Raw genomic sequence first — 23,398 nt, 5'->3', positions numbered from 1 at the left:
TCATAAGCACAGTCCTGTGCCAGAGGGTATTCAGACCCCTCCCAGTCTTCCCCTTCCTCCGAAGTCTGTGGAACAGGCTCAAAATAAGGAGGACGAACATAGGGCTTAAAAAGCCCCATCAGTGTCAGTATCGATCGTCGCCGATCCGGCACCGTGTCCGGGCTGAAGCTGGAGACGTCGTCCCGAGGCGAGGGCGACGTCGGAAGCGGTGCCGGGGAGACCGGCACCGGTGTCACAAGGTCAAAGGGCGTCTATCTGGGTCTGATCCCGGATCCCTGGGGGGCCAGCAGCGCTGGAGCCGGCGGTGACACCGGGGCCAGAGCCGCCAGAGATGGTGGGGCAGGACCCCCGTAGGGCCCGTAGGTGCACTGGCCGGGCCAAACGGCCCAAAGAGTCGGGCCATGGCACCTCGCCAGGCATCGCCCCCGCACCTGGGAAGGGGGTAGACTAGGGGCGATGTCGCAGGCTTCGTCGTGGCACCCCCGCACCGTCAGCCGCGTTGTGCGACGGGAAGTCGAAGAGCGACGATGCTTCTTCTTGGAATGCTTAGACTTACCTGACCCCGAGTGCGAAGAGTTAGATCCCGAGGAGGGGTGATGACGACTCGGCGACTGGTCCCTCGACCTCCCACGGGACCGGGACCTCGAGCGGCGCGGAGCTGACGGCCGGGATTCAAGCAACTTTCGGGACTGCTCCCGCAAAGTCTTCGGCGCCATGGCCCTGCAGTAGGGGCACGACTTGGGGTCCTGGTCTTGCCTCAGGCAGTAGAGACACACGCGGTGGGGGTCCGTCACCGACATCATGCGATGACAGTCCCCACAGTTCTTGAAACTGGGCATCCCTACGACACCAGGAGTCGGTCAACTCAAAAGAATGAGGTAAAAGGCGTCAAAAAAGTCAGTCAAAAAGTGACTGGGGGTACTTGCTCTTCCTGGATCTGCGCTTGCTGGCGCGGAAAAAGAAAGAACTGACGTCTGAGCGCGTGGGCGTGTCTAAGTAGCTCCGACGACGTCATCAGGGTGCCAACGACGAACTCAGAGCCGCACGGCAACGCCTACCGACTGGCAGTAGTACTGCTGACTAAAAACTTTCCGGATCCAGTCTGACGCGTGGGGGTAATTCTAAGGTAAGGAATCTATCACTACGTGTTTCTTTCAGATACTTTATATTCATTAAAACATTTCTGTACCACTACATAAAGAGATCTGAGTTTGCTTAATGCCCTAGTAAGGATGTTTTGTGTCATTAACAGAAGAAATCAAAAAATGTCCCGAACAATTATTGCATATGTCTGTTTCCAAGGAAAGAAAGGAGGTCTTGCCACTGATTAATTCGGGGGGAAATCTAGGATTATTAAAAAAAAAGTACATGGTACAGTCATAACCTTCTTAGAGCAGAGGTTTGCAGCCTTTCCTTACCCAGTGGAAACTGAAAATTCACAGCAATTTTGGTCAAGATGACTTATCGTACCCTGCTCCCATGACAGGGGAGCAGGGAATGTCAGCCCCAAAGATGTATCCTGACAGAGAAGAGGGTGATCAATTAACCAATTCCTTGAGCCAACATAATCCCAGTAATTTGAAACCTCAAGTGAGAACCATGTGCATTATGGGAATCAGAGAAAAGGCATACATCGTCTCATATGCCTGGGGATTCAACGTTTCATTTCATCAAGCTCGTTTTAACAGATCATATGGAATATGGGTCACTTATTTCAATGAGCTGTAAAGCATTAATGCATCAATTCTTCCACATCCTGAAAAAAAAAATGACTAAATGATGCAGATGCCAAGTTTTTTTCACTGTCTGAAATCAGCAGAGGGGATCCACATTGTGACTGCTCTAGCATGATTTATTTTCTTGCTCATAAGCATGGATGGGAATGTCTTCACCCACATGTCAAAAGAAAACTAGCTCTGGAAATAAGAATGTTAGAAATGGGGGTCTCTAGTTGGCAAGGGTTTGCACCTTTGTCTAAGTAGGGACCCTTATTTCCAGTCAGGATAAGGGAGTTACCCTTCTAAAATAATCCCTGCTCACCCCATTTGGACCTTGGCACAAGCAGTCAGGCTTATCTCAGAGGCAGTGTGTAAAGCATTTGCACATAACCAACAGTAATACAGGGAAAACACTACAAAAGGACACCACACCAGTTTAGAAAAATATCCAATATTTTTATATATTCAAAAAAGACCAAAAACAATACACATCCACCATACAGTTCTCTGAAATCTTCAATAATCCAAATAGACTTAAAATACAGTTCCTTTAAGTCAATAGCTCAGTCTGGGGGTATCACTGCGTCGCGAACAACAAATCTCAACAATTCGGGCTGACCGCGACGTCGCAGGCCAGCTACGGTGTCAGGAAGACCCGCAAAACAGTACCTTTTAGTTGGCGACCTCTCGATGAACCCCGAAGAGCCGGCGTCTGCAGGCGTCGATTCCAGAGGTCGGTGCAGAAGTCATCGAGCCCTTGAAGTCACACGCGTTGCAGATCAAACTCGCGGTTGAAATCAGAAGCGCCGGCGTCGGCACGTGTCGGGCCTGCGGTGTCCTCCGGTCATGGTGCAGGCAACTGCTCGGTGACAGACGTCAGCGGCGTCTGTGAGACCAGGGCTGCAGTGCTCGTCGCAGTGCGGGCAGGTCAAGGTGCAAAGAGTGGCGCCGCTTCTGATTTCAAAGAGTGGCGCCGTTGTTGCTGAAGCGCTGTCGTCGGCTGACGAACTGGAGTCGATAGTGCCGGCATCGGTAGGCCAAGGCTGCGGTGAGGGAAGAGGATGGTGCGTCGTGTAACTTACGAGCGGTTCCCTTGAACCGTTGTGCAAGCAGCGGCTCGGTGGTGGCATTGAGTGTCATCGTGGGTGAGACCAGGGTTGCGGTGGAAAGTGCAGCAGTGCCCGCTGCGGTGCCTTCAGGACACGGACTTAGCAGCAGCGTCGATGGTGGCATCGGGGTGCTTCTTCTGTTGCAGCACAAAACACACAGTCCCCAATGCTGGTAACAGATGAATTTCAAGTCTTTGGTGTTCCTTAGACTCAGGGGGCAAGCTCTACCTCAAGCCCTTGGAGAAACCCCCAAAAAGAAGTTGTAGAAAGTTGAGTTCAGTCCTTTCTTTGCCCAAGACAGAAGCAGCCACTGTAGGCCAACACAGCAAAGTGGTAGTCCCTCCTCACAGCTTTTCCAGCTCTTCTTCTTGGTAGTCTTCTTGGTTCCAACACAGTTATAAAAATCTGGGGTCTGGGCCCCAATATTTATACTCAAAGAACAAGTTACTTACCTTCGGTAACGATATATCTGTAAGAAACAGTAGTTAGTATTAGATTCCTTACCTTAGAATATCCCCAGGCGTCAGTCTGGATCCGGAAACTTTTGCGTAGCAGTACCCCTGCGCGTCGGTAGGCGTCGTCTGCAGGCGTCCCCTGCGGCTCCGCGTCGTCGGCGTCGTGCGCCGTGATGACGTCGCTGGAGTATATAGACGCCGCCTCCGCGCGCTGACGTCAGTTCTTTGCACACAGCTTTTCCGCGCCAGAACACGCAGAGCCATGTGAGAACCAACACTGGTGCCATTTGAAACTAGGGCCCTGAAAGGGATGTCCCTAACCCTAGGTATCAGTTCGCAGAACGGGGAGGATGGGCGGGGCGGTAAGGAATCTAATACTAACTACTGTTTCTTACAGATATATCGTTACCGAAGGTAAGTAACTTGTTCATCTGAAAGAAACAGGTTAGTATTAGATTCCTTACCTTAGAATAGATACCCCAGCAATACCAACCCCGGTGGTGGGTCTGCGAACCAATACAACCTACACCAGAAAGTCCTGGAGGACCGAACGGCCAAAGAAGCCATCCCTCCGGACTCGACTGTCCAGGCAGTAGTGCCTCGCAAAGGTGTGCAGCGAGGCCCACGTGGCCGCCTGGCAAATGTCCTGCAAAGGGACTCCCCGGCCCAGGGCAGTAGTAGCCGCCGTGGCCCGAGTGGAATGGGCCCTCAGCCCAACAGGAGGCTCCTTCCGAGCCAAAGAGTAGCATGCTTTGATGCACAGGACGACCCACCGAGAGATGGTCCGTTTCTGTACCGCCCTTCCCTTCTTCTCACCCACGTAGCCAACAAACAGTTGGTCATCCACCCGGAACTGGCGTGTGCGATCCATATAGAATGAAAGCGCACGTTTTGGGTCCAGACGATGGAGCCGCTCTTCATCCTTTGAAGGATGCGGAGGCGGGAAGAAGGAGGGCAAGGTGATGGACTGCCCAATGTGAAAAGCAGAGACTACCTTGGGCAGGAAAGAAGGTCTGGTCCGAAGAACCACCTTATCAGGATGAACAGACAAGAAAGGAGGTTGAACAGAAAGAGCCTGGAGCTCACTCACTCTCCTGGCAGAGGTGATGGCTACCAGGAAGGCCGTCTTTAAGGTGAGAAGACGGAGAGGACAGGAATGAAGGGGCTCAAAGGGAGCGCACATCAGGAAAGTCAAAACCAGGTTCAAGTCCCACTGAGGCATCACGAACGGAGCTGGAGGATACATGTGCGTGATGCCCTTTAAGAATCTTAACACAATAGGGGACTTGAACAAAGATGGCTGATCAGGTAGCCTCAAGAAGGCGGAAAGGGCAGAAAGATAGCCCTTGATAGTGCCCAGAGCAGAGCCCTGCTGGGCAAGGGAAAGGAGGAAGAGGAGAACCTCAGATAGAGGGGCAGAAAGGGGATCCACAGCCTTCGCTGTGCACCATGCCACAAATCTGTTCCACCGGCAGGCGTATACCGACTTTGTGGAGGGACGCCTGGCTGCCAGAATGACATCACAGACTTCAGGAGGCAAGTCAAATGGCCTCAACTGTCGCCGCTCAATCTCCACGCATGGAGGTGGAGACTGGACAGGTTCGGGTGGAGGACCGTCCCCTGCTGCTGCGACAGAAGGTCCTCCTGAAGGGGCAGGCGGATCGAGGGACCGACTGTCATGCTGAGTAGCTCGGGATACCAGTACCTTCGAGCCCAGTCCGGAGCCACAAGGATAACTTGGGCCCGGTCGCGCCTGATCTTCTTCAGCACTCTGGGCAGAAGTGGTATAGGCGGAAAGGCGTACAACAGACCGCAACTCCACTCGCGCCGAAAGGCGTCGCCGAGCGAGTGCCGTCTTGGAAACTCCAACGCGCAGAACTGATGACATTGCGCGTTCTCTTCTGTGGCGAATAGATCTAACCAAGGCTCTCCCCATTGCTGAAAGAGGCCTCTCGCCACATCCGAGTTCAGACGCCATTCGTGATCCACCGAGCACCGACGGCTGAGTTCGTCCGCCCTGGCGTTCAGAGAACCTGCCAGGTGTTGAACCGTCAGAGTCACGCCCTGACGTTCCAGCCATTGCCAGAGGCGCAGAGCCTCTTGGCAAAGGGTCCACGACCCCACACCGCCCTGTTTGTTGCAGTACCACATGGCGGTGGTGTTGTCCGTGAACACCTGCACTACACTCCCGTTGACAAAGGGGAGGAATGCCTTCAGTGCCAGGCGAATCGCCCGCAGCTCCAACATGTTGATATGGAGCCGGGACTCCGCCGGAGACCAGAGGCCTCTGATCTCCGCCTCTCCCAAGTGGCCACCCCAGCCTTGGAGGGACGCGTCCGTCACAACCACGTGCTCCGGCTGGGGAAGGGAGAGGGATCTGCCCCTGACCCAATCGCGGTCTGTAAGCCACCACTGCAACTGTCTCGCAGTGCCCTCCGAGATCAGGACATGGTCGGATAGGTTGCCCTGATGCTGGGCCCACTGAAACTTCAGGTCCCACTGCAGAGCCCGCATCCGCCATCTGGCGTGATGCACCAGAAGGATGCAGGAGGCCATCAGCCCCAGAAGCCGCAGCGTCAACCTGACCGAAACCCGGGATAACGGCTGAAAGATGGGAATCAGAGCCTGAATATCCCGGACCCGCCGTTCCGGGGGATAAACCCGAAACTGCGCCGAGTCGAGAACCGCTCCGATGAAAAGGAGCTTTTGAGAGGGACACAGGTGTGATTTCGGCACATTGATGGAAAACCCCAACTCGTGCAGGAGGTCTGCCGTCATCTGAAGGTGGTGGACGACTGTCTGGGGCGAGCCCGCCTTCAACAGCCAGTCGTCGAGGTAGGGGAAGACTGAAACCCCTAACCGGCGCAGATGAGCTGCGACCACCGCCATCACTTTCGTGAACACCCGTGGGGCGCTGGTAAGGCCGAATGGGAGCACGATAAACTGAAAATGCTCGTGGCCTACCGTGAACCGCAGGTAACGCCGGTGGGCCGGCAGGACGGGGATGTGAAAGTACGCATCCTGCAAGTCCAACGCTACCATCCAGTCTTGAGGGTCTAGAGCAGCCAAGACCTGAGCCAAAGTCAACATCTTGAACTTCTCCTTCCGGAGGAAGCCGTTGACGTTCCGTAGATCCAAGATAGGACGCAGGCCTCCCTTGTCCTTCTTGGGTACCAGAAAGTAGTGGGAGTAGCAACCACACCCTACTTCTGGCCCAGGAACGCGCTCGATGGCCCCCTTGGCCAAGAGGGCCGTAACTTCCTCCTGCAGAAGTGTCAAGTGGTCCCCCGACACACGGTGGTTCTGCGGTGGCATGGCTGGAGGAGTGGACTCGAAGGGGAGGGCATAGCCCCTTCGGACAAGCTGCAGCACCCACCTGTCCGATGTTATCGCGCGCCAGCGGGAGTGGTGATGGCGAACCCTGCCACCCACTGGCGTCACGTGAGCCCGAAAGCTCGGACTAGGAAGGCTTGGATGCCGCAGCGGAGGGAGGCGTGGACTGACCACGACGCTGGCCTCTACCGCCACCACGGCGGAAACCACGGGCGCCACCGCGCTGGGGAGCGCTCTGCGCCGCGTGGCTGGCAGCACGTGTGGGACCTCCTCTCCCTTGGCCACGAAAGGGCCGAAACGAACCCGTCTGCTGGCGCTGGGTCTGGGTCGAGAGACCCAAGGACTTGGCCGTGACCCTGGAGTCCTTGAAGCGCTCCAGCGCGTGGTCCGCTTTGTCACCAAATAGGCGACTGCCATCAAATGGCATGTCCATAAGCGTATTTTGGACGTCTGGTGAGAAGTTGGCAGATCTCAGCCAGGCATGGCGACGAATCGCCACCGTAGTGGACATGGCCCGTCCCAGGGAGTCCGTGGTGTCCAGACCACAACGGATCGAGTACCGCGCCGCATCCCGGCCTTCAACAAAGGCCCGGGTGAGCTTGTCCCGCACTTCCTGGGGGCATTGCGGCAAACACTCCTCGACCGTATCCCACAGGGAGTGGGTGTAGCGGCCCAAGAGGCACGCGGTGTTACAAGACCGCAGTCCAGCACTCAAAGAGGAAAACACTTTCTTTCCGAATTGGTCGTACCTCTTTGATTCCCGGTCGGGCGGAGCCGACGGAAATGCGGACTGCGAAGTGGAGGCCTGGATCACCAGACTCTCCGGGGAGGGATGGGTGGACAGGAAGGCAGGGTCGTCCGCGCAGGGACGGTGACGCCTGGCAACGTTCCGGTCAACCGGCGCACCAGAGGCGGGCCTGGACCAGGTGCCCAGAAGGACATCCGTCAGGGCCTCATTAAACGGCAGCAGAGGCTCCTGGGGGCATGACTGCGGTTTAAAAACTTCCGTCAGGATATTCGGTTTGACCTTCGCGACGGGGAGCTCAAGGTGTAAGGCCTTGGCAGCCCTCATCAGGACCACCGAATAGGCAGCACCCGCCTCGGACGCCACAGGGGACGGAGAGACAAACCCAGGGTTGGGCGACTCGTCCAGGCCACTGGCATCACCCAGATCACCTACCCAGTCCACATCGTACTGGCAGGCACGGGATAGAGGGTCCTCAGACCCCTCCCAACCCTCACCATACTCCTCCTCGTCATACCCATATTCTGGGTCGACGATATAGACATCGGGGTCAACAGGCCCCATCGGCGTCGGGTCCGGCGTCGGCCGACGCCGGTCCGGCTCCGAGTCCGGAGTCGGGGAGGAAAGGGGGGTGGCGCCGCGCGGCGTCGGTGCCGGGGACCCGACGCCGGCCGGAGCCGACGGCGGAGTCGCTGCACCACGCGGGGGCGGTACCCTGGGCTGGCCCACAGGAACCGACGCCGGAGAGGCCGGGAGACCAGCCGGCGACGAACCAGAGGGAACCAGCGGCGCCGGGGCCGGAGCCACCGGCGGCGCCGGGGCAGGAGCACCCGAACCGCTCGGGCCCCCAGACGGGACCGACGGGCCCGCAGGCGCCGAAGGCCCCGCCGGAGAAGACCTCGCCCTCATAGCAATGAGGAAGGCCTCGATCTCCTCACGCGACGCGCCTTCCCCAGGGACCGACAGGTGTGGGGCAGACGGCGTCGGCGACCCATGCGGGACCGCGGGGGTGGGGTCACCCGAGCCCCCGGCCGCAGCACGCGGGCGTCGGGGGGAGTCGGGGGTGCGATGGCGACGCCCCGACTTCTTGTGCTTACCTGACGAGCCGGAGGAATGGTGGCGACTCCCGGAGCGCCCATGGCGGCTCCGCGACCGCTCCCTCGACCGCTCCCTCGACCTCCGACCGGACCGGGACCGCTCTCGACGCGGGGCCGACAACCGGAGTTCGAGAAGCTTGCGGGACCGCTCCCGCCTAGCTTTTCCAGTCAAGGCCCGACAGCCGACGCAGGACTCCACGTCGTGGTCCGCGCCCAGACACCGGAGGCAGAGTCGATGGTGGTCGGTGACCGACATCATGCGGTCGCACTCGTCACAACTCTTGAAACCGGGCATCCTACCGGCACCGTAAAGATCAATCAGTTAACAAAAAACTTGGTCAAAAGACCGGAGTACTGCTCTTCGGATCTGCGCTAACTGGCGCGGAAAAAAGAAGAACTGACGTCAGCGCGCGGAGGCGGCGTCTATATACTCCAGCGACGTCATCACGGCGCACGACGCCGACGACGCGGAGCCGCAGGGGACGCCTGCAGACGACGCCTACCGACGCGCAGGGGTACTGCTACGCAAAAGTTTCCGGATCCAGACTGACGCCTGGGGATATTCTAAGGTAAGGAATCTAATACTAACCTGTTTCTTTCAGATATGTATTTGTTCTTTCAGGCAGAGTGTGTCTGTGCTTAGTTCAAACTAGTTTGATCTTCTCTGGCCCAGCATCCCCAGCAGGAGGCAGAGACAGCATTGTCTACAGCAGACCAGGTCCATTCAGGTGCAAGGAAATCTACTCTCACTACTCTAAATGCAGTCCAGGTATATTCAGCCCAGCCCTGACTCATCCAGGAAAGGCAAGACACACCTCAACCCCCCACGTGGCTGTCTCAAGAGAAAGCACATCCCCAGCCCCTGTCACTCCAAAACTAGACAGTGAAGCCACAAAACCAGCAGAGGCACACAGGATGGCTAAGCAAGACAATATCCACTTTCTAAAAGTGGTATTTCAAATACACAATATAGAAATCATCTTCACTAAGAGATGCATTTTTATATTCTGAGTTCAGGCATACTAAGCTTTACTTTCCTACCTTGTCCCACTGGAAAATTATATTTATAAGATGTTATAAATAAACTCCCATTCTACCCAATAGGACGGATAGCTTTTCCATAGTGAAAAACTAAATGCACTGTAATTCACTACCAGGACATGTCACACACACCAGTACATGTCCTACATTTAACATACACAGCACCCTGCCCACAGGGGTACCTTGGGCCCTTAGGGGTGACATATGTAAGAAAAGGGAAGATTAGGACTTGGAAAGTGAGTGAACTTGCCAGGTCGACATGCCAGTTACAAACTGCGCGCAGACTCTGCAGTGGCAGGTCTGAGTTAACTGGGAGGTCAGAAAGCAAAAAGACAGGGGAACCATGCCAAAAGATGCTAAGTCTAACAAATAATATATGCATGCCTCCTTTTAAGAGAATATTTTCAATCCAATCACTAAAATGCTTCAGACCAATGTGGAACTCAGTGTTCTTTCCTTTTTTTTAAGGATCAGAAAGTATCCTTGCTGGATCCCAATAGGACACTGTGCAGACTAGGGTACTTTGTAACTGCCCACTTTTGAAGTATTGTTTTTACACTTAACCAAACTATTTTCTAGTACTAATATTTAGGAAGTGTGGCTGTATTGCTATGTTTCGGAGATTTTTTTTGGGTGTATCTGGATATGAAAACGTTTAGATACAGAGCTACACTGTGTTTGTGACGGCCTTACAGGCAAATTCAATCAAACATAAATACAGCTATAAAACGGTTTATAAAAATATGCCAATACATAAAATGTAATTAAGCAGTTCATTGTTACATAACGTTTTATAATAACCAACTAAACACTGACTTGAAACATCCAATTCAAACCAGTTCAAAGTGCTAAATACACCTGCCTTACCATTGTTATTATGTTAGTTAAAAAAAAACTAATGGCTTAATATAAGAAATCTTGAATTGTTCATCTCTCTAGATACTAACATTACGGCCCTAATTACCAGTGGTCTCGTTCAGATTGATGTACTTGCTGGACCCAAAAAATACCATTACTCAAGTGTGAGGTACGTACTAGATGAGGGAAATACCTCCTATGCCAGTAAGAGCAAAGGTGGTTTGTAGAGGATTGACATTATATGAGAAGAGCTAAACGCTTATATCCTAAACTAAAAGTTACTTACCTTCAGTAACGCTTTTTCTTTTATAGATTCTAGCTAACTGCAAAATACCTCACCTTTGGAATATTTCCCCAGGAGTCTGACTGGATCTGGAAAATCTATGGCTCTACCCATGCGTGCCAGCAGGTGACACCTGCAACTTCACATCAAGGTCATTACACACCAGATGTGAGGTGCACGGTCATATTCAAGCAACGCTCATACGCACGGACATCATTCAACTTCTGATACGCCAGCAGAGCCAAATCCAAGACTAGTGGAGAGCAGTGTGCAGAAACCTAATTTGGACCCATTTAGGTGGAAAAAAATCTAGTTCACAGAACGGGAAGGATGGGAAGGCCGTTACCAAACCTACGGTTAGATAAAGTCTACACCAGAAAGAGCACTACAGTAGTTAACTAACCTGTTCTTCTGATAGAGACTTTGAATAGATACTCAAACAGCACCTACCAGGCAGAATGTCTGTGAACTGGCTCAAAACAAAATGTACTGCAGGAGTGAATGGGCAAAATGTACATTCAGACAGACCTGGCTTTCCAGACAATAATACTTTGTGAGCATGTGAAGTGACACCCATGTAGCCACCTGTCAAATGTCCAGGAAAGGCATCTCATGTGCCATTGCAGTGGTGGCAGCCTGGACTCTGGTAGAAAGAGCCTGCAATGCTTCATGAGGCTGTTTTTCTGACGATGTGCACAAGATCTTAATGCAGGAAAATATTGGTCTCTTCCGCACAGCCTTGCATATCTCTGCCCAGCGAAACCGCGTATCATCCACCCACTGTTCTCTGGTAAATCAATGTAAAAGCTGAAAGCCTTTCTGATCCTGATGGTGGAGTCTCTCCTCCTTGGAAGGGTGGGGCAGAGCAAAGACCGCCAAAATAGTGATGTTATGCCCGACAGAAAGGGAGTCGCACCCTTTGGAAAGGAAGGCGGCATGAGTCCACAGAATCAGCTAGTCTGGGTAGAAAGTGGCATAGGGTAGGTTGCCAGACAGGGTCTGTACATGGCTCATCCATCTCACCGATGGTATAGTGACAAGGAAGACTATCTAGAGGGTAAGCAGCCTGAGTGTACAGCTGTATATCAACTCAAAGGGTGCACACACGAGGAATGTGGGGGCAAAATTTAAATCCCATTAGAGCATAACAAATGGAGAAGAGGGAACATATATTGTAACCCCTTGAGGAAACGCATCACAACTGGTGATTTGAACAATGAGGGCTGGTTTGGCAAACATGCTGTTGTCCAGGAGTTCAAGGTACCATACTTTTCATGCCCAATCCGTCACTAGGATGACTTGGGCAAGGTTTGTTTTTATCTTCTTTAGAACTCGGGCAGTAGAGGTATCTGCAGAAAGAGTTCAGATTTTCACTGAGTAAAGACCGAGTCTCAGAGAGATCCATTTTAAGCCCCAACATGCAAAAGTGCACATTCTCAGCAGTGGCAAAATGATCTATCCAGGGTTCTTACTTTTGGAAAAAGACTATGCCCCTCCCCTAGATGGAATTGATTTTCATGGGCCTCAAGGCATCAACAGCCTAGTTTGTCTGCCAGGTGGTGCATCACCAGAAAAAGTCCTTGGCAGTTTAGCCCTGTCCAGAGAAGGAAAGCCTCCTAGCACAGGGTCTACAACCCCACCCCTCCTTTGTTGGAGTACCACATGGCGGCGGTGTAGTCCATGAGCACCGGCACCAGCTTCCCTTTGATGGCTGGAAGGAAAGCTTTCAAGGCCAAGTGGATTGCCCGAAGCTCCAGAATGTTAATATGGAGAAGGGCCTACGATGAAACGCCTCTCATCTCCACCTCTCCCACCCCAGAAACGATGCATTGGTCATCACTGTGAGCTCTGGGTGGGGGTAAGAAAAGGGATCTGCTGATGACCCAATCTCGGCCCGCAGCCAACACTGCAGATCTTTTGAAGTCTCCTCCAAACAAGGTGGACCAGATCGGAAAAATCCCCTGGTTTTGTGCCCACATATGCCACCTAGCTTGCCTGACCAGCAAGACACTGAAGGCCGTAAGTCCCAGCAGCCACTGTTTTCTGCGTGCATAGTGGTACGTGAATGGTGATGTCTAGTCTCGCAAACGTCACGTCTGGAACGACATTAAGAGGAGCAGCCTGCACCACCAGATGGTGCACAGGGGTACTGCAGAAGATTTTTCAGATCCAGTCCAACACCTAGAGATCAATTCAAAAGATGAGGAATCTGCAGTTGGAAATCTCTATTAGAAACAAATGAAAATATATTTATTTAAAAGTAGGATACACTTCTCAGAATACTAATACTAAGAACAAAATTGTGTGTGTAACTTACCTGATGCATTTACTGACAAGGATGCAGAAACCAGCATTCTTTGGAAATTGTCTTCAGGAGCATCGTTAACAAGAACTGAGTTTATGCTCTCTTTTTCTATCCACACACATCTAGAACAAAAATACAGTAAATTGACATCAGAGACATCAACTCTACTATGAGGGACGGAGTCTAAATTTACTTGCGTTTTATTACAAACACTTTTCATGAGTAAAACAGAAAATAGTCTTGCATTCATCATTCAAAAATAGTACTCTTGAAGGTAACATACTTATCCAACAATCATTGAAAACTTCTGACAGCTTGTGGCAGAACTAGAAAATACCAGCAATTCATACGCAAGGCCAGACACCTCACCCAAAAATTGGCAAGGAATTTCCCTTTTATCTACAATACACTTTATCAGACCAGTGCACACTAAATCAGAAAACAGGGTCAAATTCACTGTCTATGACAAATGTTTATGCTCAAGGTTGATAACAGATAAGGATACAATTGATAAAGAACACACCAGATTGTACTGGTAGCAGCTTTGCTTATTTCAACTTCTTGCCTTCCCTAATTTCCCACCTTATGCAATTTGGTTTGTATCTAGTCAGTTCTTTGGGGGGCTGTGCAAACTCAGGGACAAACTGGTAACTGTTGTTCCTGGCAGCTGAGAAACAAGAACTACTGCGAGTTCAGTGAATTGCAAGCACCGCTTTTGTAGGCTTGGAGTCTCAGGAGAAAAAAAAAGAAAAAAAATATTTCAAGGCTTACTTTTGAAGTCTGGTGTGTGTGATAGGAATACCTCTGATCAAACCTATATTTCTTTCTCAGTGATAATCTTCACACTATCTTTCAAAAAGGATGCTATATGCAAAACAGAGACATTTATTTTATTCAAACATTATTTTTATCATTTTAGACTTTCAATTTTTTTTTATATCATAAATACATTGTTTACTTAAAAAAGAATTAAGTGCCAAGTTCTGTACTTCAAAATTAGCTAAACATAATTATACGTAAGAAATAAACCCCAAACAAATCATCTAATCCTGTTATCATTCATTCCATCAAACATACTACTACACTCACTACCTAGTCTAAAAAAGACAAGACAAAAAAACAACACACTATACCAACACTAAGCTGTTTGTGTGAGACCCCTCTAAGTTATTATGAGAAAGAAATCCTAAATGCTGATCACTTTTTTGATTTAAACATTATTATACATAGTTGTTTCTTTCTCTGTACATATGACGAGATGGTTTTCAATATGGCCTACGTACGTTTCGGTGACTGCTTCTATTTAAATCACCTTCTTCAGGGCCAAAAACAAACTAAACAACATATAACTACATAGATCATCCAGTAAAATCAAGGGGTTCTTGAGTTTCTGAAAATGAGAAACATTTCATAGTTTACATTACCGTATTTTCCGGCGTATAAGACGACCCAGCGTATAAGACGACCCCCTACTTTGCTTGATAAAATTTAGGTTTTGTACTATACTCGCCGTATAAGACTACCCCCACTTCCAGCACAGTCCAACGCAGTCCTGCATAGCCATTTTGAGAATTTATTTTGGGTATCTGTCTCTTTATTCTGCCTGTTCCTTGCTCTCGTCTCTTATCTTTTTCTCTCTTTCCTTTCACTTTCTCTTTGCGCTTGGTGGGGTAACACAAACTGTTGGGGTGTCCCTGCAGAATATTATCTGGCCGACACCCCAAAGCTGACAGACATACATTGACATTGAAGCACGCGTGCATTTTGTCTATCTTCCCTTTCTGCCCTCTCTCTCCTTCTGCCGTTCTGACCCCATCCTTGTTTCCGTAGCCGTGTCTGGTTTTTGAATTTTGCTTGTTTTTTGTAGCGCTACTATGCCTGCCTCATGGTGCTAAATGTACAGTTTACTTTGATAAATGCGCACTTCATAATCTGGTGCTAAGTGAGGGTCTCATAACTGTAGGTGAGTGTTTTGTGGGACCAGGTAGGCGCCGTACAGTGATCAACTCAGCAGTAAGTTACACGACGCACCATCCTCTTCAACTCAGCAGGGAGGAAGATGCCCGCCTCCGAGTTCCAAGTGCTTAGTGCTTAGTATGCACTGGTGCCCGAGCTCGCCGCCCGATGAGAAGTATTCACTTGTGTGCTTCACTGCGTGCCTCGTGACATGCGCCTTGGGGTGCGAGGAGCTGTTGTCACTGAAACCTGCTGCCCGAGGAGCAAACTCTATGGGGGCTCCAGAACTATTTGATTTCTTTGTCAATTATCCGAAAGGGAGGTGTAAGCTGGGTTGTGGAGCTAATTTTAACTATAGAGTATCAGGGATTTTTGTTCTTATTTCATAGCTAGAATTGCACTTTAGCCGTTTTTTAACATACTTAAAGATGTTATGAACAAAGCTAACCAAAACCTCACTTTTAATTTTTCAGAGAAAAAAATATATGCTCACGCACGCGCAACACTTATTTTATCCTGTTCACAAAAACTGTAAACTTATGGTTATACTAACAAGCCATTGAAAATATGATTTATTCCTTGCGTATAACTTTAGCACTGTGTGACTATTCTACATGCAACTTTCATGTCAGATAGCTATAGATGCTCAGTTTGAGCAGGTCAAGAGGCCTCTGGATGGTGGAGAAAATAAATCCGGGTTAAAAAAAAAAAAAAACACATGAAAACAGACGGTCTAATTTGGCATCCGGCGTATAAGACGACCCCCGACTTTCCAAAACATTTTCAGGGGTTCAAAAGTCGTCTTATACGCCAGAAAATACGGTAATTACATTTATTTAGATGCATCCTTATAACAGATCAACCTATTATATAGACTTAGTTGTAATTTACTTTGACTGCTATACAGTTGAAGAACAAGAAAAACCTATTACTCGGACCAAGTGCTATAGAAGATCCCATATAAAGAGAGAAGGGTCACCCAGTGTTTATATGTGCCTAAAAGATTTGATAAGTGTGCAAATGGACTAGTTGGAAAGTGTGCCACAAGAAGTTGGAAAAAGTTTTAAAAAAGGTTTGGGTTAGTTCATACTACCAACGAATTATCTTAGTTTTTAGTTATTTAGAGTTGGTAAATGATTGATTACCTTTCTTAGATGTAGGTGGGGAAAATTCCCAATTATCTGGTATGGTAAGGGGCTCAGTTTATCGTTATCCGTATGGTTACTGTATCTCAAAAGAGCATTAACAGTCATGAGACATCGTTTTAGCTTCCATGAATAACTCTAAGAGGGTAGTGCACAGTGGTTAAATACCTGTTTAATAAATTTCCTACAGTGTTTGTTTGGGTTTCTGACAGCGGCTCACAGACCTATTCCTCTCCGGGTTTCCTTAATATTTTGAGTACTCTTGGATTGTTCGTCCATTGTTCTGCATTCTGTCCATCAACTGTTGTTTTTGCATACGAGCCAAATGTCCAACTAACTAGAACGTCTGTAAAACCTATGGTTTTTTCAGTGAATTTCGAAGGTTTTTTAAATGTTAATTTAATCTTTTAATATTTATAAAACTTATATTTTTTCTATAATATTGTGGAACTCTATTATCCTTTTTTTTAACTTTACAAATTATGTAATGTTTTATATCTTAAAAAAAAATTATGTGTATATCTTTTTCCCATTTTTACCATCCGGATCCGCTTTATTGAAGCAATACGAGGTTATCCTCCTCTCGCTTCAACGAGGCAAACAAGGATTTGCTATCACCGGGTGGAAGCCATGCACCCGCCCTGAAATAGCAAACATAAATGTCCCCCAGATGCACACCCCGGGACATTGTATGAGCTGCGCCTGGGAGGTGGAGCTCCCTAGGGCCATGATGCATTGGTTACTGCATAACTACAGAATTAGTATTAACACACAATAACACTACTTGCACAAGTGTAGTGCAGTGACCAGAGTGTAGTGAAGAGGCAGAGGAAGCCCAAAATAAAAAAATATAAATCCTACCAGAGGTCGGATGACATAGTTCAATGAGCCGACGACCCTGGGATGACTAGAACAGCTTCACGAAGAAAACAGGTCTTCAGCAGAACGCAAGCAAGCTCGAAATATTGGCGAGTGCTGCCTTCTTTTTACCTTCTCCCGCTCGTCGCCAAATTTATGTAGTGAAGAGGCAGACAGCAGTGGATCCGATAAGTAGATTTATTGCAGGAAAACAAGACAGCTTAAACTGCCACCAACAGGACAGCATGGCAACCGTCTTCTCCAACACCGTGTACAAACTCCCCAAGATTCCCCTCATGACAGCCCTACATTCTGACATTACATACTTACATTCTACTAGCATTACATATTAACATTCTACTATGACTTACATTGGAATACTACACAGAGCACATGATTTTACAGCAATGAGCTCATGGTTTCATCCATGAGTCTTGAGACTGGTAGGGGTGAGTAGTTCGCTTCCCACTCCCTGTATTGTATAAACGCAAACTAACACTACTACCACGGGTATGCTACACCGCCCAGAGCACATCACTTTACATCAATGAGCTCACGGTTTAGGATCACGGTTTAAACCCCGAGTCTTCGGACCAGCAGGGGTGAGTATTTCGCTTCCCACTCCCTGTATAGTATGAACGCAAACTAACACTACTTACACAGTTCTACTACAGCGGCCAGTATGCTACAGCACCCAGAGACCATCACTTTACAGCAATCAGCTCGGTTTAATCCCGAGTCTTCACACCGGTAGGCGTGAGTACTTTGCTTCCGACATCCGGTATAGTGTAAACGCACGGTAGGGGTCAGTAGTTCGCTTCCCACTCCCTGTATGGTATAAACGCCTACTAACACTACTTGCACACGTATGCTACAAAGACGAGAGCACATCACTTTAAAGCAATGAGCTCACGGTTTCGGTTCTCGGTTTCATACCTGAGTGTAGCAGCCTCTCATCTCAACACTTTGTCACTCTGAGCAACACCGCACTTTCAGACCGGTAGGAGTGACTACTTCGCTTCGCACTCCCCCACAGAGGTTACAGTGCTCCTATTCTCCTGTTTCCTACTCTTTTTGCCCTTTTTTCCCCTTACTTGTTTCAACTGAATCACAAAATGGCTGCCAACACTTCCTAGTTGCAACCGCTCACAGCCAATAAGCAGCAGGCTCGTGCTCGGAACGCCTCAGCCAATCAGATGGCAGAATTCCAAAATACCTGTAAATTTCAATATTTCTCCAAAACTACTGAACGGATTTACACAAAAACATAGGTAAACAAAAGCGTACTTTCTAGACCAAGACCCTTCTCCCTGCCAAATTGAGGGTAATTCCGTTCACCGGGTCGACCTGTAGCCTTGTCTAAAGTTTCCTATAGAAATGAACATGGAGAAAACACGTTTTGTGACCCCCCTTTTTTCTCAGCCCCTCCCTTGACGAATCACTCCCAAACTTTCAACATAGGAGCTGATATGAACAAAGAATTAGTTTGGAAAATGTCATTAAGATTCATCAAACGACGGCAAAGTTATAAGCAAAGCGGTACAAAAGGGGGTGGTGATGGACGGAGCATCTGAACCAATCAAACACTCACACCCAGTCAACAGATCTGGGTTTAATCCATCACCGTTCTTGAGCCCACTCTGCCACCCCAGTTCAGACATGGCCATATGCAAATCAGTCTGACCCTGTGCCTCATGGGAACAGTCCAGTCCGAACTGCCAAGCCATGCCTTCCCTGGACTGGAATCAAGCTTCCTAGGACCGGTTTCTGGCATTTCAGCTGTCTTCACCAGGCTTGCTTGAATCCAGTGGCAAAGTGAGCAACGGACTCAACGTCTGAGCATACCCTGCCAACTTATGGCGAACAAAGCGGTACAAAAGGGGGTGGTGATGGATGAAGCATCTGAACCAATCAAACACTCACACCCAGTCAACAGATTTGGGTTTAATCCATCACCGTTCTTTAGCCCACTCTGCCACCCCAGTTCAGACATGGCCATATGCAAATCAGTCTGACCCTGTGCCTCATGGGAACATTCCAGCCCGAACTGCCAAGCCATGCCTTCCCTGGACCGGAATCAAGCTTCCTAGGACCGGTTTCTGGCATTTCAGCGGTCTTCAGCCAGGCTTGCTTGAATCCAGTGGCAAAGTGAGCAAGGGACTCAATGTCTGAGCATACCCTACCAACTTATTTGCAAACAAAGCGGTACAAAAGGGGGTGGTGATGGAGGGAGCATCTGAACCAATCAAACACTCACACCCAGTCAACAGATCTGGGTTTAATCCATCACCGTTCCTTAGCCCACTCTGCCACCCCAGTTCAGACATGGCCATATGCAAATCAGTCTGACCCTGTGCCTCATGGGAACAGTCCAGCCCGAACTGCCAAGCCATGCCTTCCCTGGACCGGAATCAAGCTTCCTAGGAACCGTTTCTGGCATTTCAGCCGTCTTCAGCCAGGCTTGCTTGAATCCAGTGGCAAAGTGAGCAAGGGACTCAACGTCTGAGCATACCCTGCCAACTTATGGCGAACAAAGCGGTACAAAAGGGGGTGGTGATGGACGGAGCATCTGAACCAATCAAACACTCACACCCAGTCAACAGATCTGGGTTTAATCCATCACCGTTCTTTAGCCCACTCTGCCACCCCAGTTAAGCAAAGCAAAAAAAATGCTCTTCCTATGGAAACTTGGTCCTAACTATAACTACCTACTGGCGACCGGCAGTTTGAAATTTATATATATGTGTGTGTGTGTGTGTGTGTGCGTGTGGTCATGTCACACTTTGCATGAAAGAAACAGAAAACACATTTGATGAAAATAGTTACAAGAGACAATAGATGGAAATAATGGAATCGGAAAGGAAACATTTATACTGTAGTGTTTACAACATCAGCAGTTGTACAAAAGTTTGATATAAATGACTTACTGCCTAGGGAATTTTCATACAATAGCAGAATTATAGCCCTTCAGGATGTCCGGAGCAGAGCCCTGATTATCATGAGAATGGATAAAGAGAAGGAACTGAGAAAGGAGAGCAGAAAGAGGGTCAACCTGTTTGTCTGCACACCATGCCACAAACCTGCCCCAACAGCGGGCAAATACAGACTTGGTGGGGGGTTGCCTGGCTGCCAATATAACAGTGCAGACTTCAGGAGGAAGGTCGAAAGCTGTCAACTGTTGCTGCTCAACCTCCACGCATAAAGGCCGAGCTTTGACAGGTTAGGGGGAGAACTCTTCCCTGCTGATCCGACAGAAGATGCTCCCAAAGAGGCAGCCTGATCAGAGGACTGATGGCCATGCTCAACAGCTTGGGGTACCAAACTCTCAGAGCCAAGTCTGGAGCCACAAGGATGACTTGGGTATGGTCATGCCTGACCCTCTTGAGAACTCTGGGCAAGGGTGGGAAGGCGCGCTGGATGCCTGAGCTCCACTAGAGGCAAAAAGTCTCTCAGAGCGAGATCCGCCTTGGAAACTCTAGTGCACAGAACTGTCCGCATTCTCGGCGGTGGCGAACAAATCTAACCAAGGCTCTCCCCACAGCTAAAAGAGACCTTGCACCACCTTAAGATGGTGATGCCATTCATGATCCACCAGGCATATTTAGCAGAGTTCTTCTGACCTGGTGTTCAAAGAGCCCACCAGGTGAACAACCAAGGATATGCCCGGACGTTCCAGTCATGTCTAGAGAAGCAGGGCCTCTTGACAGAGGGTCCACGACCCCACCATGCCCTGTTTGTTGCAGTATCACAAGGCTGTGGTGGTGTCCGTGAATAGCTGCATTAGGCTTCCCTTGATGAAGGGTCAAAAGGCTTTTAATTTGTTCTTTTTGCTTTTGTCGCCCTAAGTGGGAAGGATCTGCCCAGACGTGGGTCCCGTGCTCACTGTTCAATCTAGGCTGGCGGATGACGGGTGATGCCCTGTAACCAGTCCCGGGAAGATTTTTTCTAGTCCAGGGAGGACCTGGCTTGGCAGTTCGGGCTGGACTGTTTTCCCGAGGAGCAGGGACAAGACTGATATGCATATAGCTGGGTGAGGGCCGGACTGAGAATGCAAATCAACCCCGGCAATTAAGTCTAACCAGCCGGGGGGGAGCAGGTGGTGAGGGGGGGTTGGTGGAAAACACTGCTGCTGCTTTTAATACAGGGGGGCGATATTGAAGCACTGCTGCAAAACCGCCCCCCTGAACCAAAAAATGACCCCCGCTGGTTCATAACCGCCCCCAACCCTTACAGTCCATCTGGAAAACACCTGGTGCCCGCTACGGCCAGAGCTTGGTCCAAAAAGGGGTGGCGTGGTGTGCAAGAAGAACAAGTTACTTACCTTCTGTAATATTTTTCTGGAGGATACAGTATCTGCCTGTAGATTCCTCACCTTTTGAATTACCCCATGCGCAGAATTTTACAGAAACTTTTCTCCATAGCTCTCCCACGTCGACAAGTACATCACAATGGAACGGCTCAGCACGAGACTCCGCGTGACGTCATCAGAGCCATACGATAACCTCGTTGGCGTGCTGAAGGCAGTTCCAACAATTTTTTCCGTGCCTTCGAGGCGAACGGGTGAACCAACAACATTTTCACAAGTATACAAAACCAATTAAAGTTAGCTATTCTAAAACATAGACGTTTCCTAGTGACCAGTATCACATCATTTCAATTATTCCAACAATAAAATACATTAATTATATGTCAATTATTTTTCGGTATAAACAGGCAGGCAACGGATGGGTCAGTGAGGAATCCACAGGGAGATACTGTATCCACCAGAAAAAGCGTTACCGAAGGTAAGTAACTTGTTCTTCTGATGGATACATCTGCGTATTCCTCACCTTTTGAATTGAATCCCGAAGCAGTCCCACTCCTGGTGGAGGGTGCCTGCCTACCTATACCAAAGAATCTTGTAGCACAGAACGTGCATAGTGGCTGTCCCTCATCACCTCCGTGTCGAAGCGCTAATGGTTTGCGAAAATGTGGAGTGAGGCCAAATTTGCCACCTTGTAGATGTCTACAACAGGGACACCTCTAGCTAAAGCTGAAGAAGAAGACTTAGCTCTGGTGGAATGAGCTCAAATACCGTCAGGAGGCTTGGCCAAGGAATAGTTAATCTTAATGTAGAGGATGATCCACCTGGACAGCGTTCTTTTGTGGACAGCCTTGCCATTCATCTTGTACACGTATCTGATGAAGAGGTGATCGTCCAACCTAAAGTCCTTAGTCCTGTCGAGATAGAAGCTGACTGCCCTCTTAGCATCCAGGCAGTGAAGTCTATCCTCCTCCTGCAAAGGGTGAGGGGGAGGGTATAAAGTGGGTAAAGTGATAGATTGCCCTAGGTGGAAGGGAGTGACCACCTTAGGCAGGAAAGTAGCTCTGGCCCTAGGAACCATCTTAGGCGCATGAAATGAGGTTAGTGGAGGCTTGGAGCTATGAGCCTGTAGCTCACCCACTCTTCTAGCAGAAGTGATTGCAATCAGAAATATAGTTTTAAACGCTAAGAATCTCAAGGGACAACTATGCAAGGGTTCAAAGAGAGGCCACATCAAGAAAGTAAGAACCAAATTCAAATCACTAAGGCATGATTAAGGGAGTGGGAGGAAACCTATTGGTGAGACCCTTAATGAATCTCATAACTATGGGAGATCGATCTCTCTCCACACCACTTAACAAACTTGGCCCACCTACCAGAATAGACAGAATAGAGGAGTGTCTTCTGGCCGATACAATATCATCCACCACATCCGAGGGAGAGAGAAAGAGCTCAGGTTGCTCCGTTCAATCTCCAGGCATGAAGGTGCAGGCTCTGGATTTGGGGGTATAGAACCTGCCCCTGTTACTGCAAGAGGAGGTCTTCCCTAAGAGGGAGACTGAGAGGAGAGTGCAATGAGAGGTTATTAAGGTCTGCATATCACACCCTTCTCGGTCAATCTGGGCGATCCATATGTCTTGGGCCGGTCTTGGCATATCTTCCTTAGAACTTGAGGAATCAAGGGTATGGGAGGAAACGTGTCAAAGAGGTTGTGAGCCCCAATCTAACTGAAACGTGTCCAACGCTCTCCGCATCGGATACTAGAGACTGCAGAACGACGGGCAGTGCTCGTTCTCGTGAGTGGCAAACAGATCCAACTGAGGAAACCCCCACATTCTGAAAATGCGATGGACTACCTCCATATGGAGACACCACTTGTGATCGGCCAAGTACTGCTGACTAAGACTGTCTGCACGCACATTCCCCACTCCGGCCAGATGATTTGCAATTGCGCACATATGATGGTCCTGAGCCCAGGACCAAAGTTGCAGAGACGATACAACTCCACTCATCCCTGTTTGTTGATGTACCACATTGCAGTAGTGTTGTTCATCAGGACCTGAATCGACTGACCGCAAAGGGATGGAAGAAAGGCCTTGAGAGCCAAATATATCATCCGCAATTCCGGAAGTTTGATGTGAAACAATCTTTCCTCTGGAGACCAAAGGCCTTTGACCTCAAGACCCCCCAGG

The 23,398-nt window shown here is 49.3% G+C and overlaps 1 protein-coding gene across 2 annotated transcripts in view; it reads right to left on the bottom strand.

Annotated features, from left to right (window-relative positions):
• The window catches only part of TDRD9 (tudor domain containing 9), a 2,642,469-nt gene that overhangs the window by 148,849 nt on the left and 2,470,222 nt on the right, over positions 1 to 23,398 (bottom strand). For both annotated transcript variants that reach the window (XM_078660267.1, XM_078660268.1), the window contains one exon: positions 12,957 to 13,066. In XM_078660267.1, the coding sequence (XP_078516393.1) occupies positions 12,957 to 13,066 (110 nt within the window). The remainder of the gene's footprint in view (positions 1 to 12,956; positions 13,067 to 23,398) is intronic.

This window comes from Lissotriton helveticus, chromosome 9 (genome assembly GCF_964261635.1).
Source record: "Lissotriton helveticus chromosome 9, aLisHel1.1, whole genome shotgun sequence".
In the NCBI taxonomy this organism is placed as follows: Eukaryota; Metazoa; Chordata; class Amphibia; order Caudata; family Salamandridae; genus Lissotriton; species Lissotriton helveticus.
The sequence above is the reverse complement of the archived record's forward strand: the minus strand, read 5'-3'. Positions and strand labels throughout refer to the sequence as shown.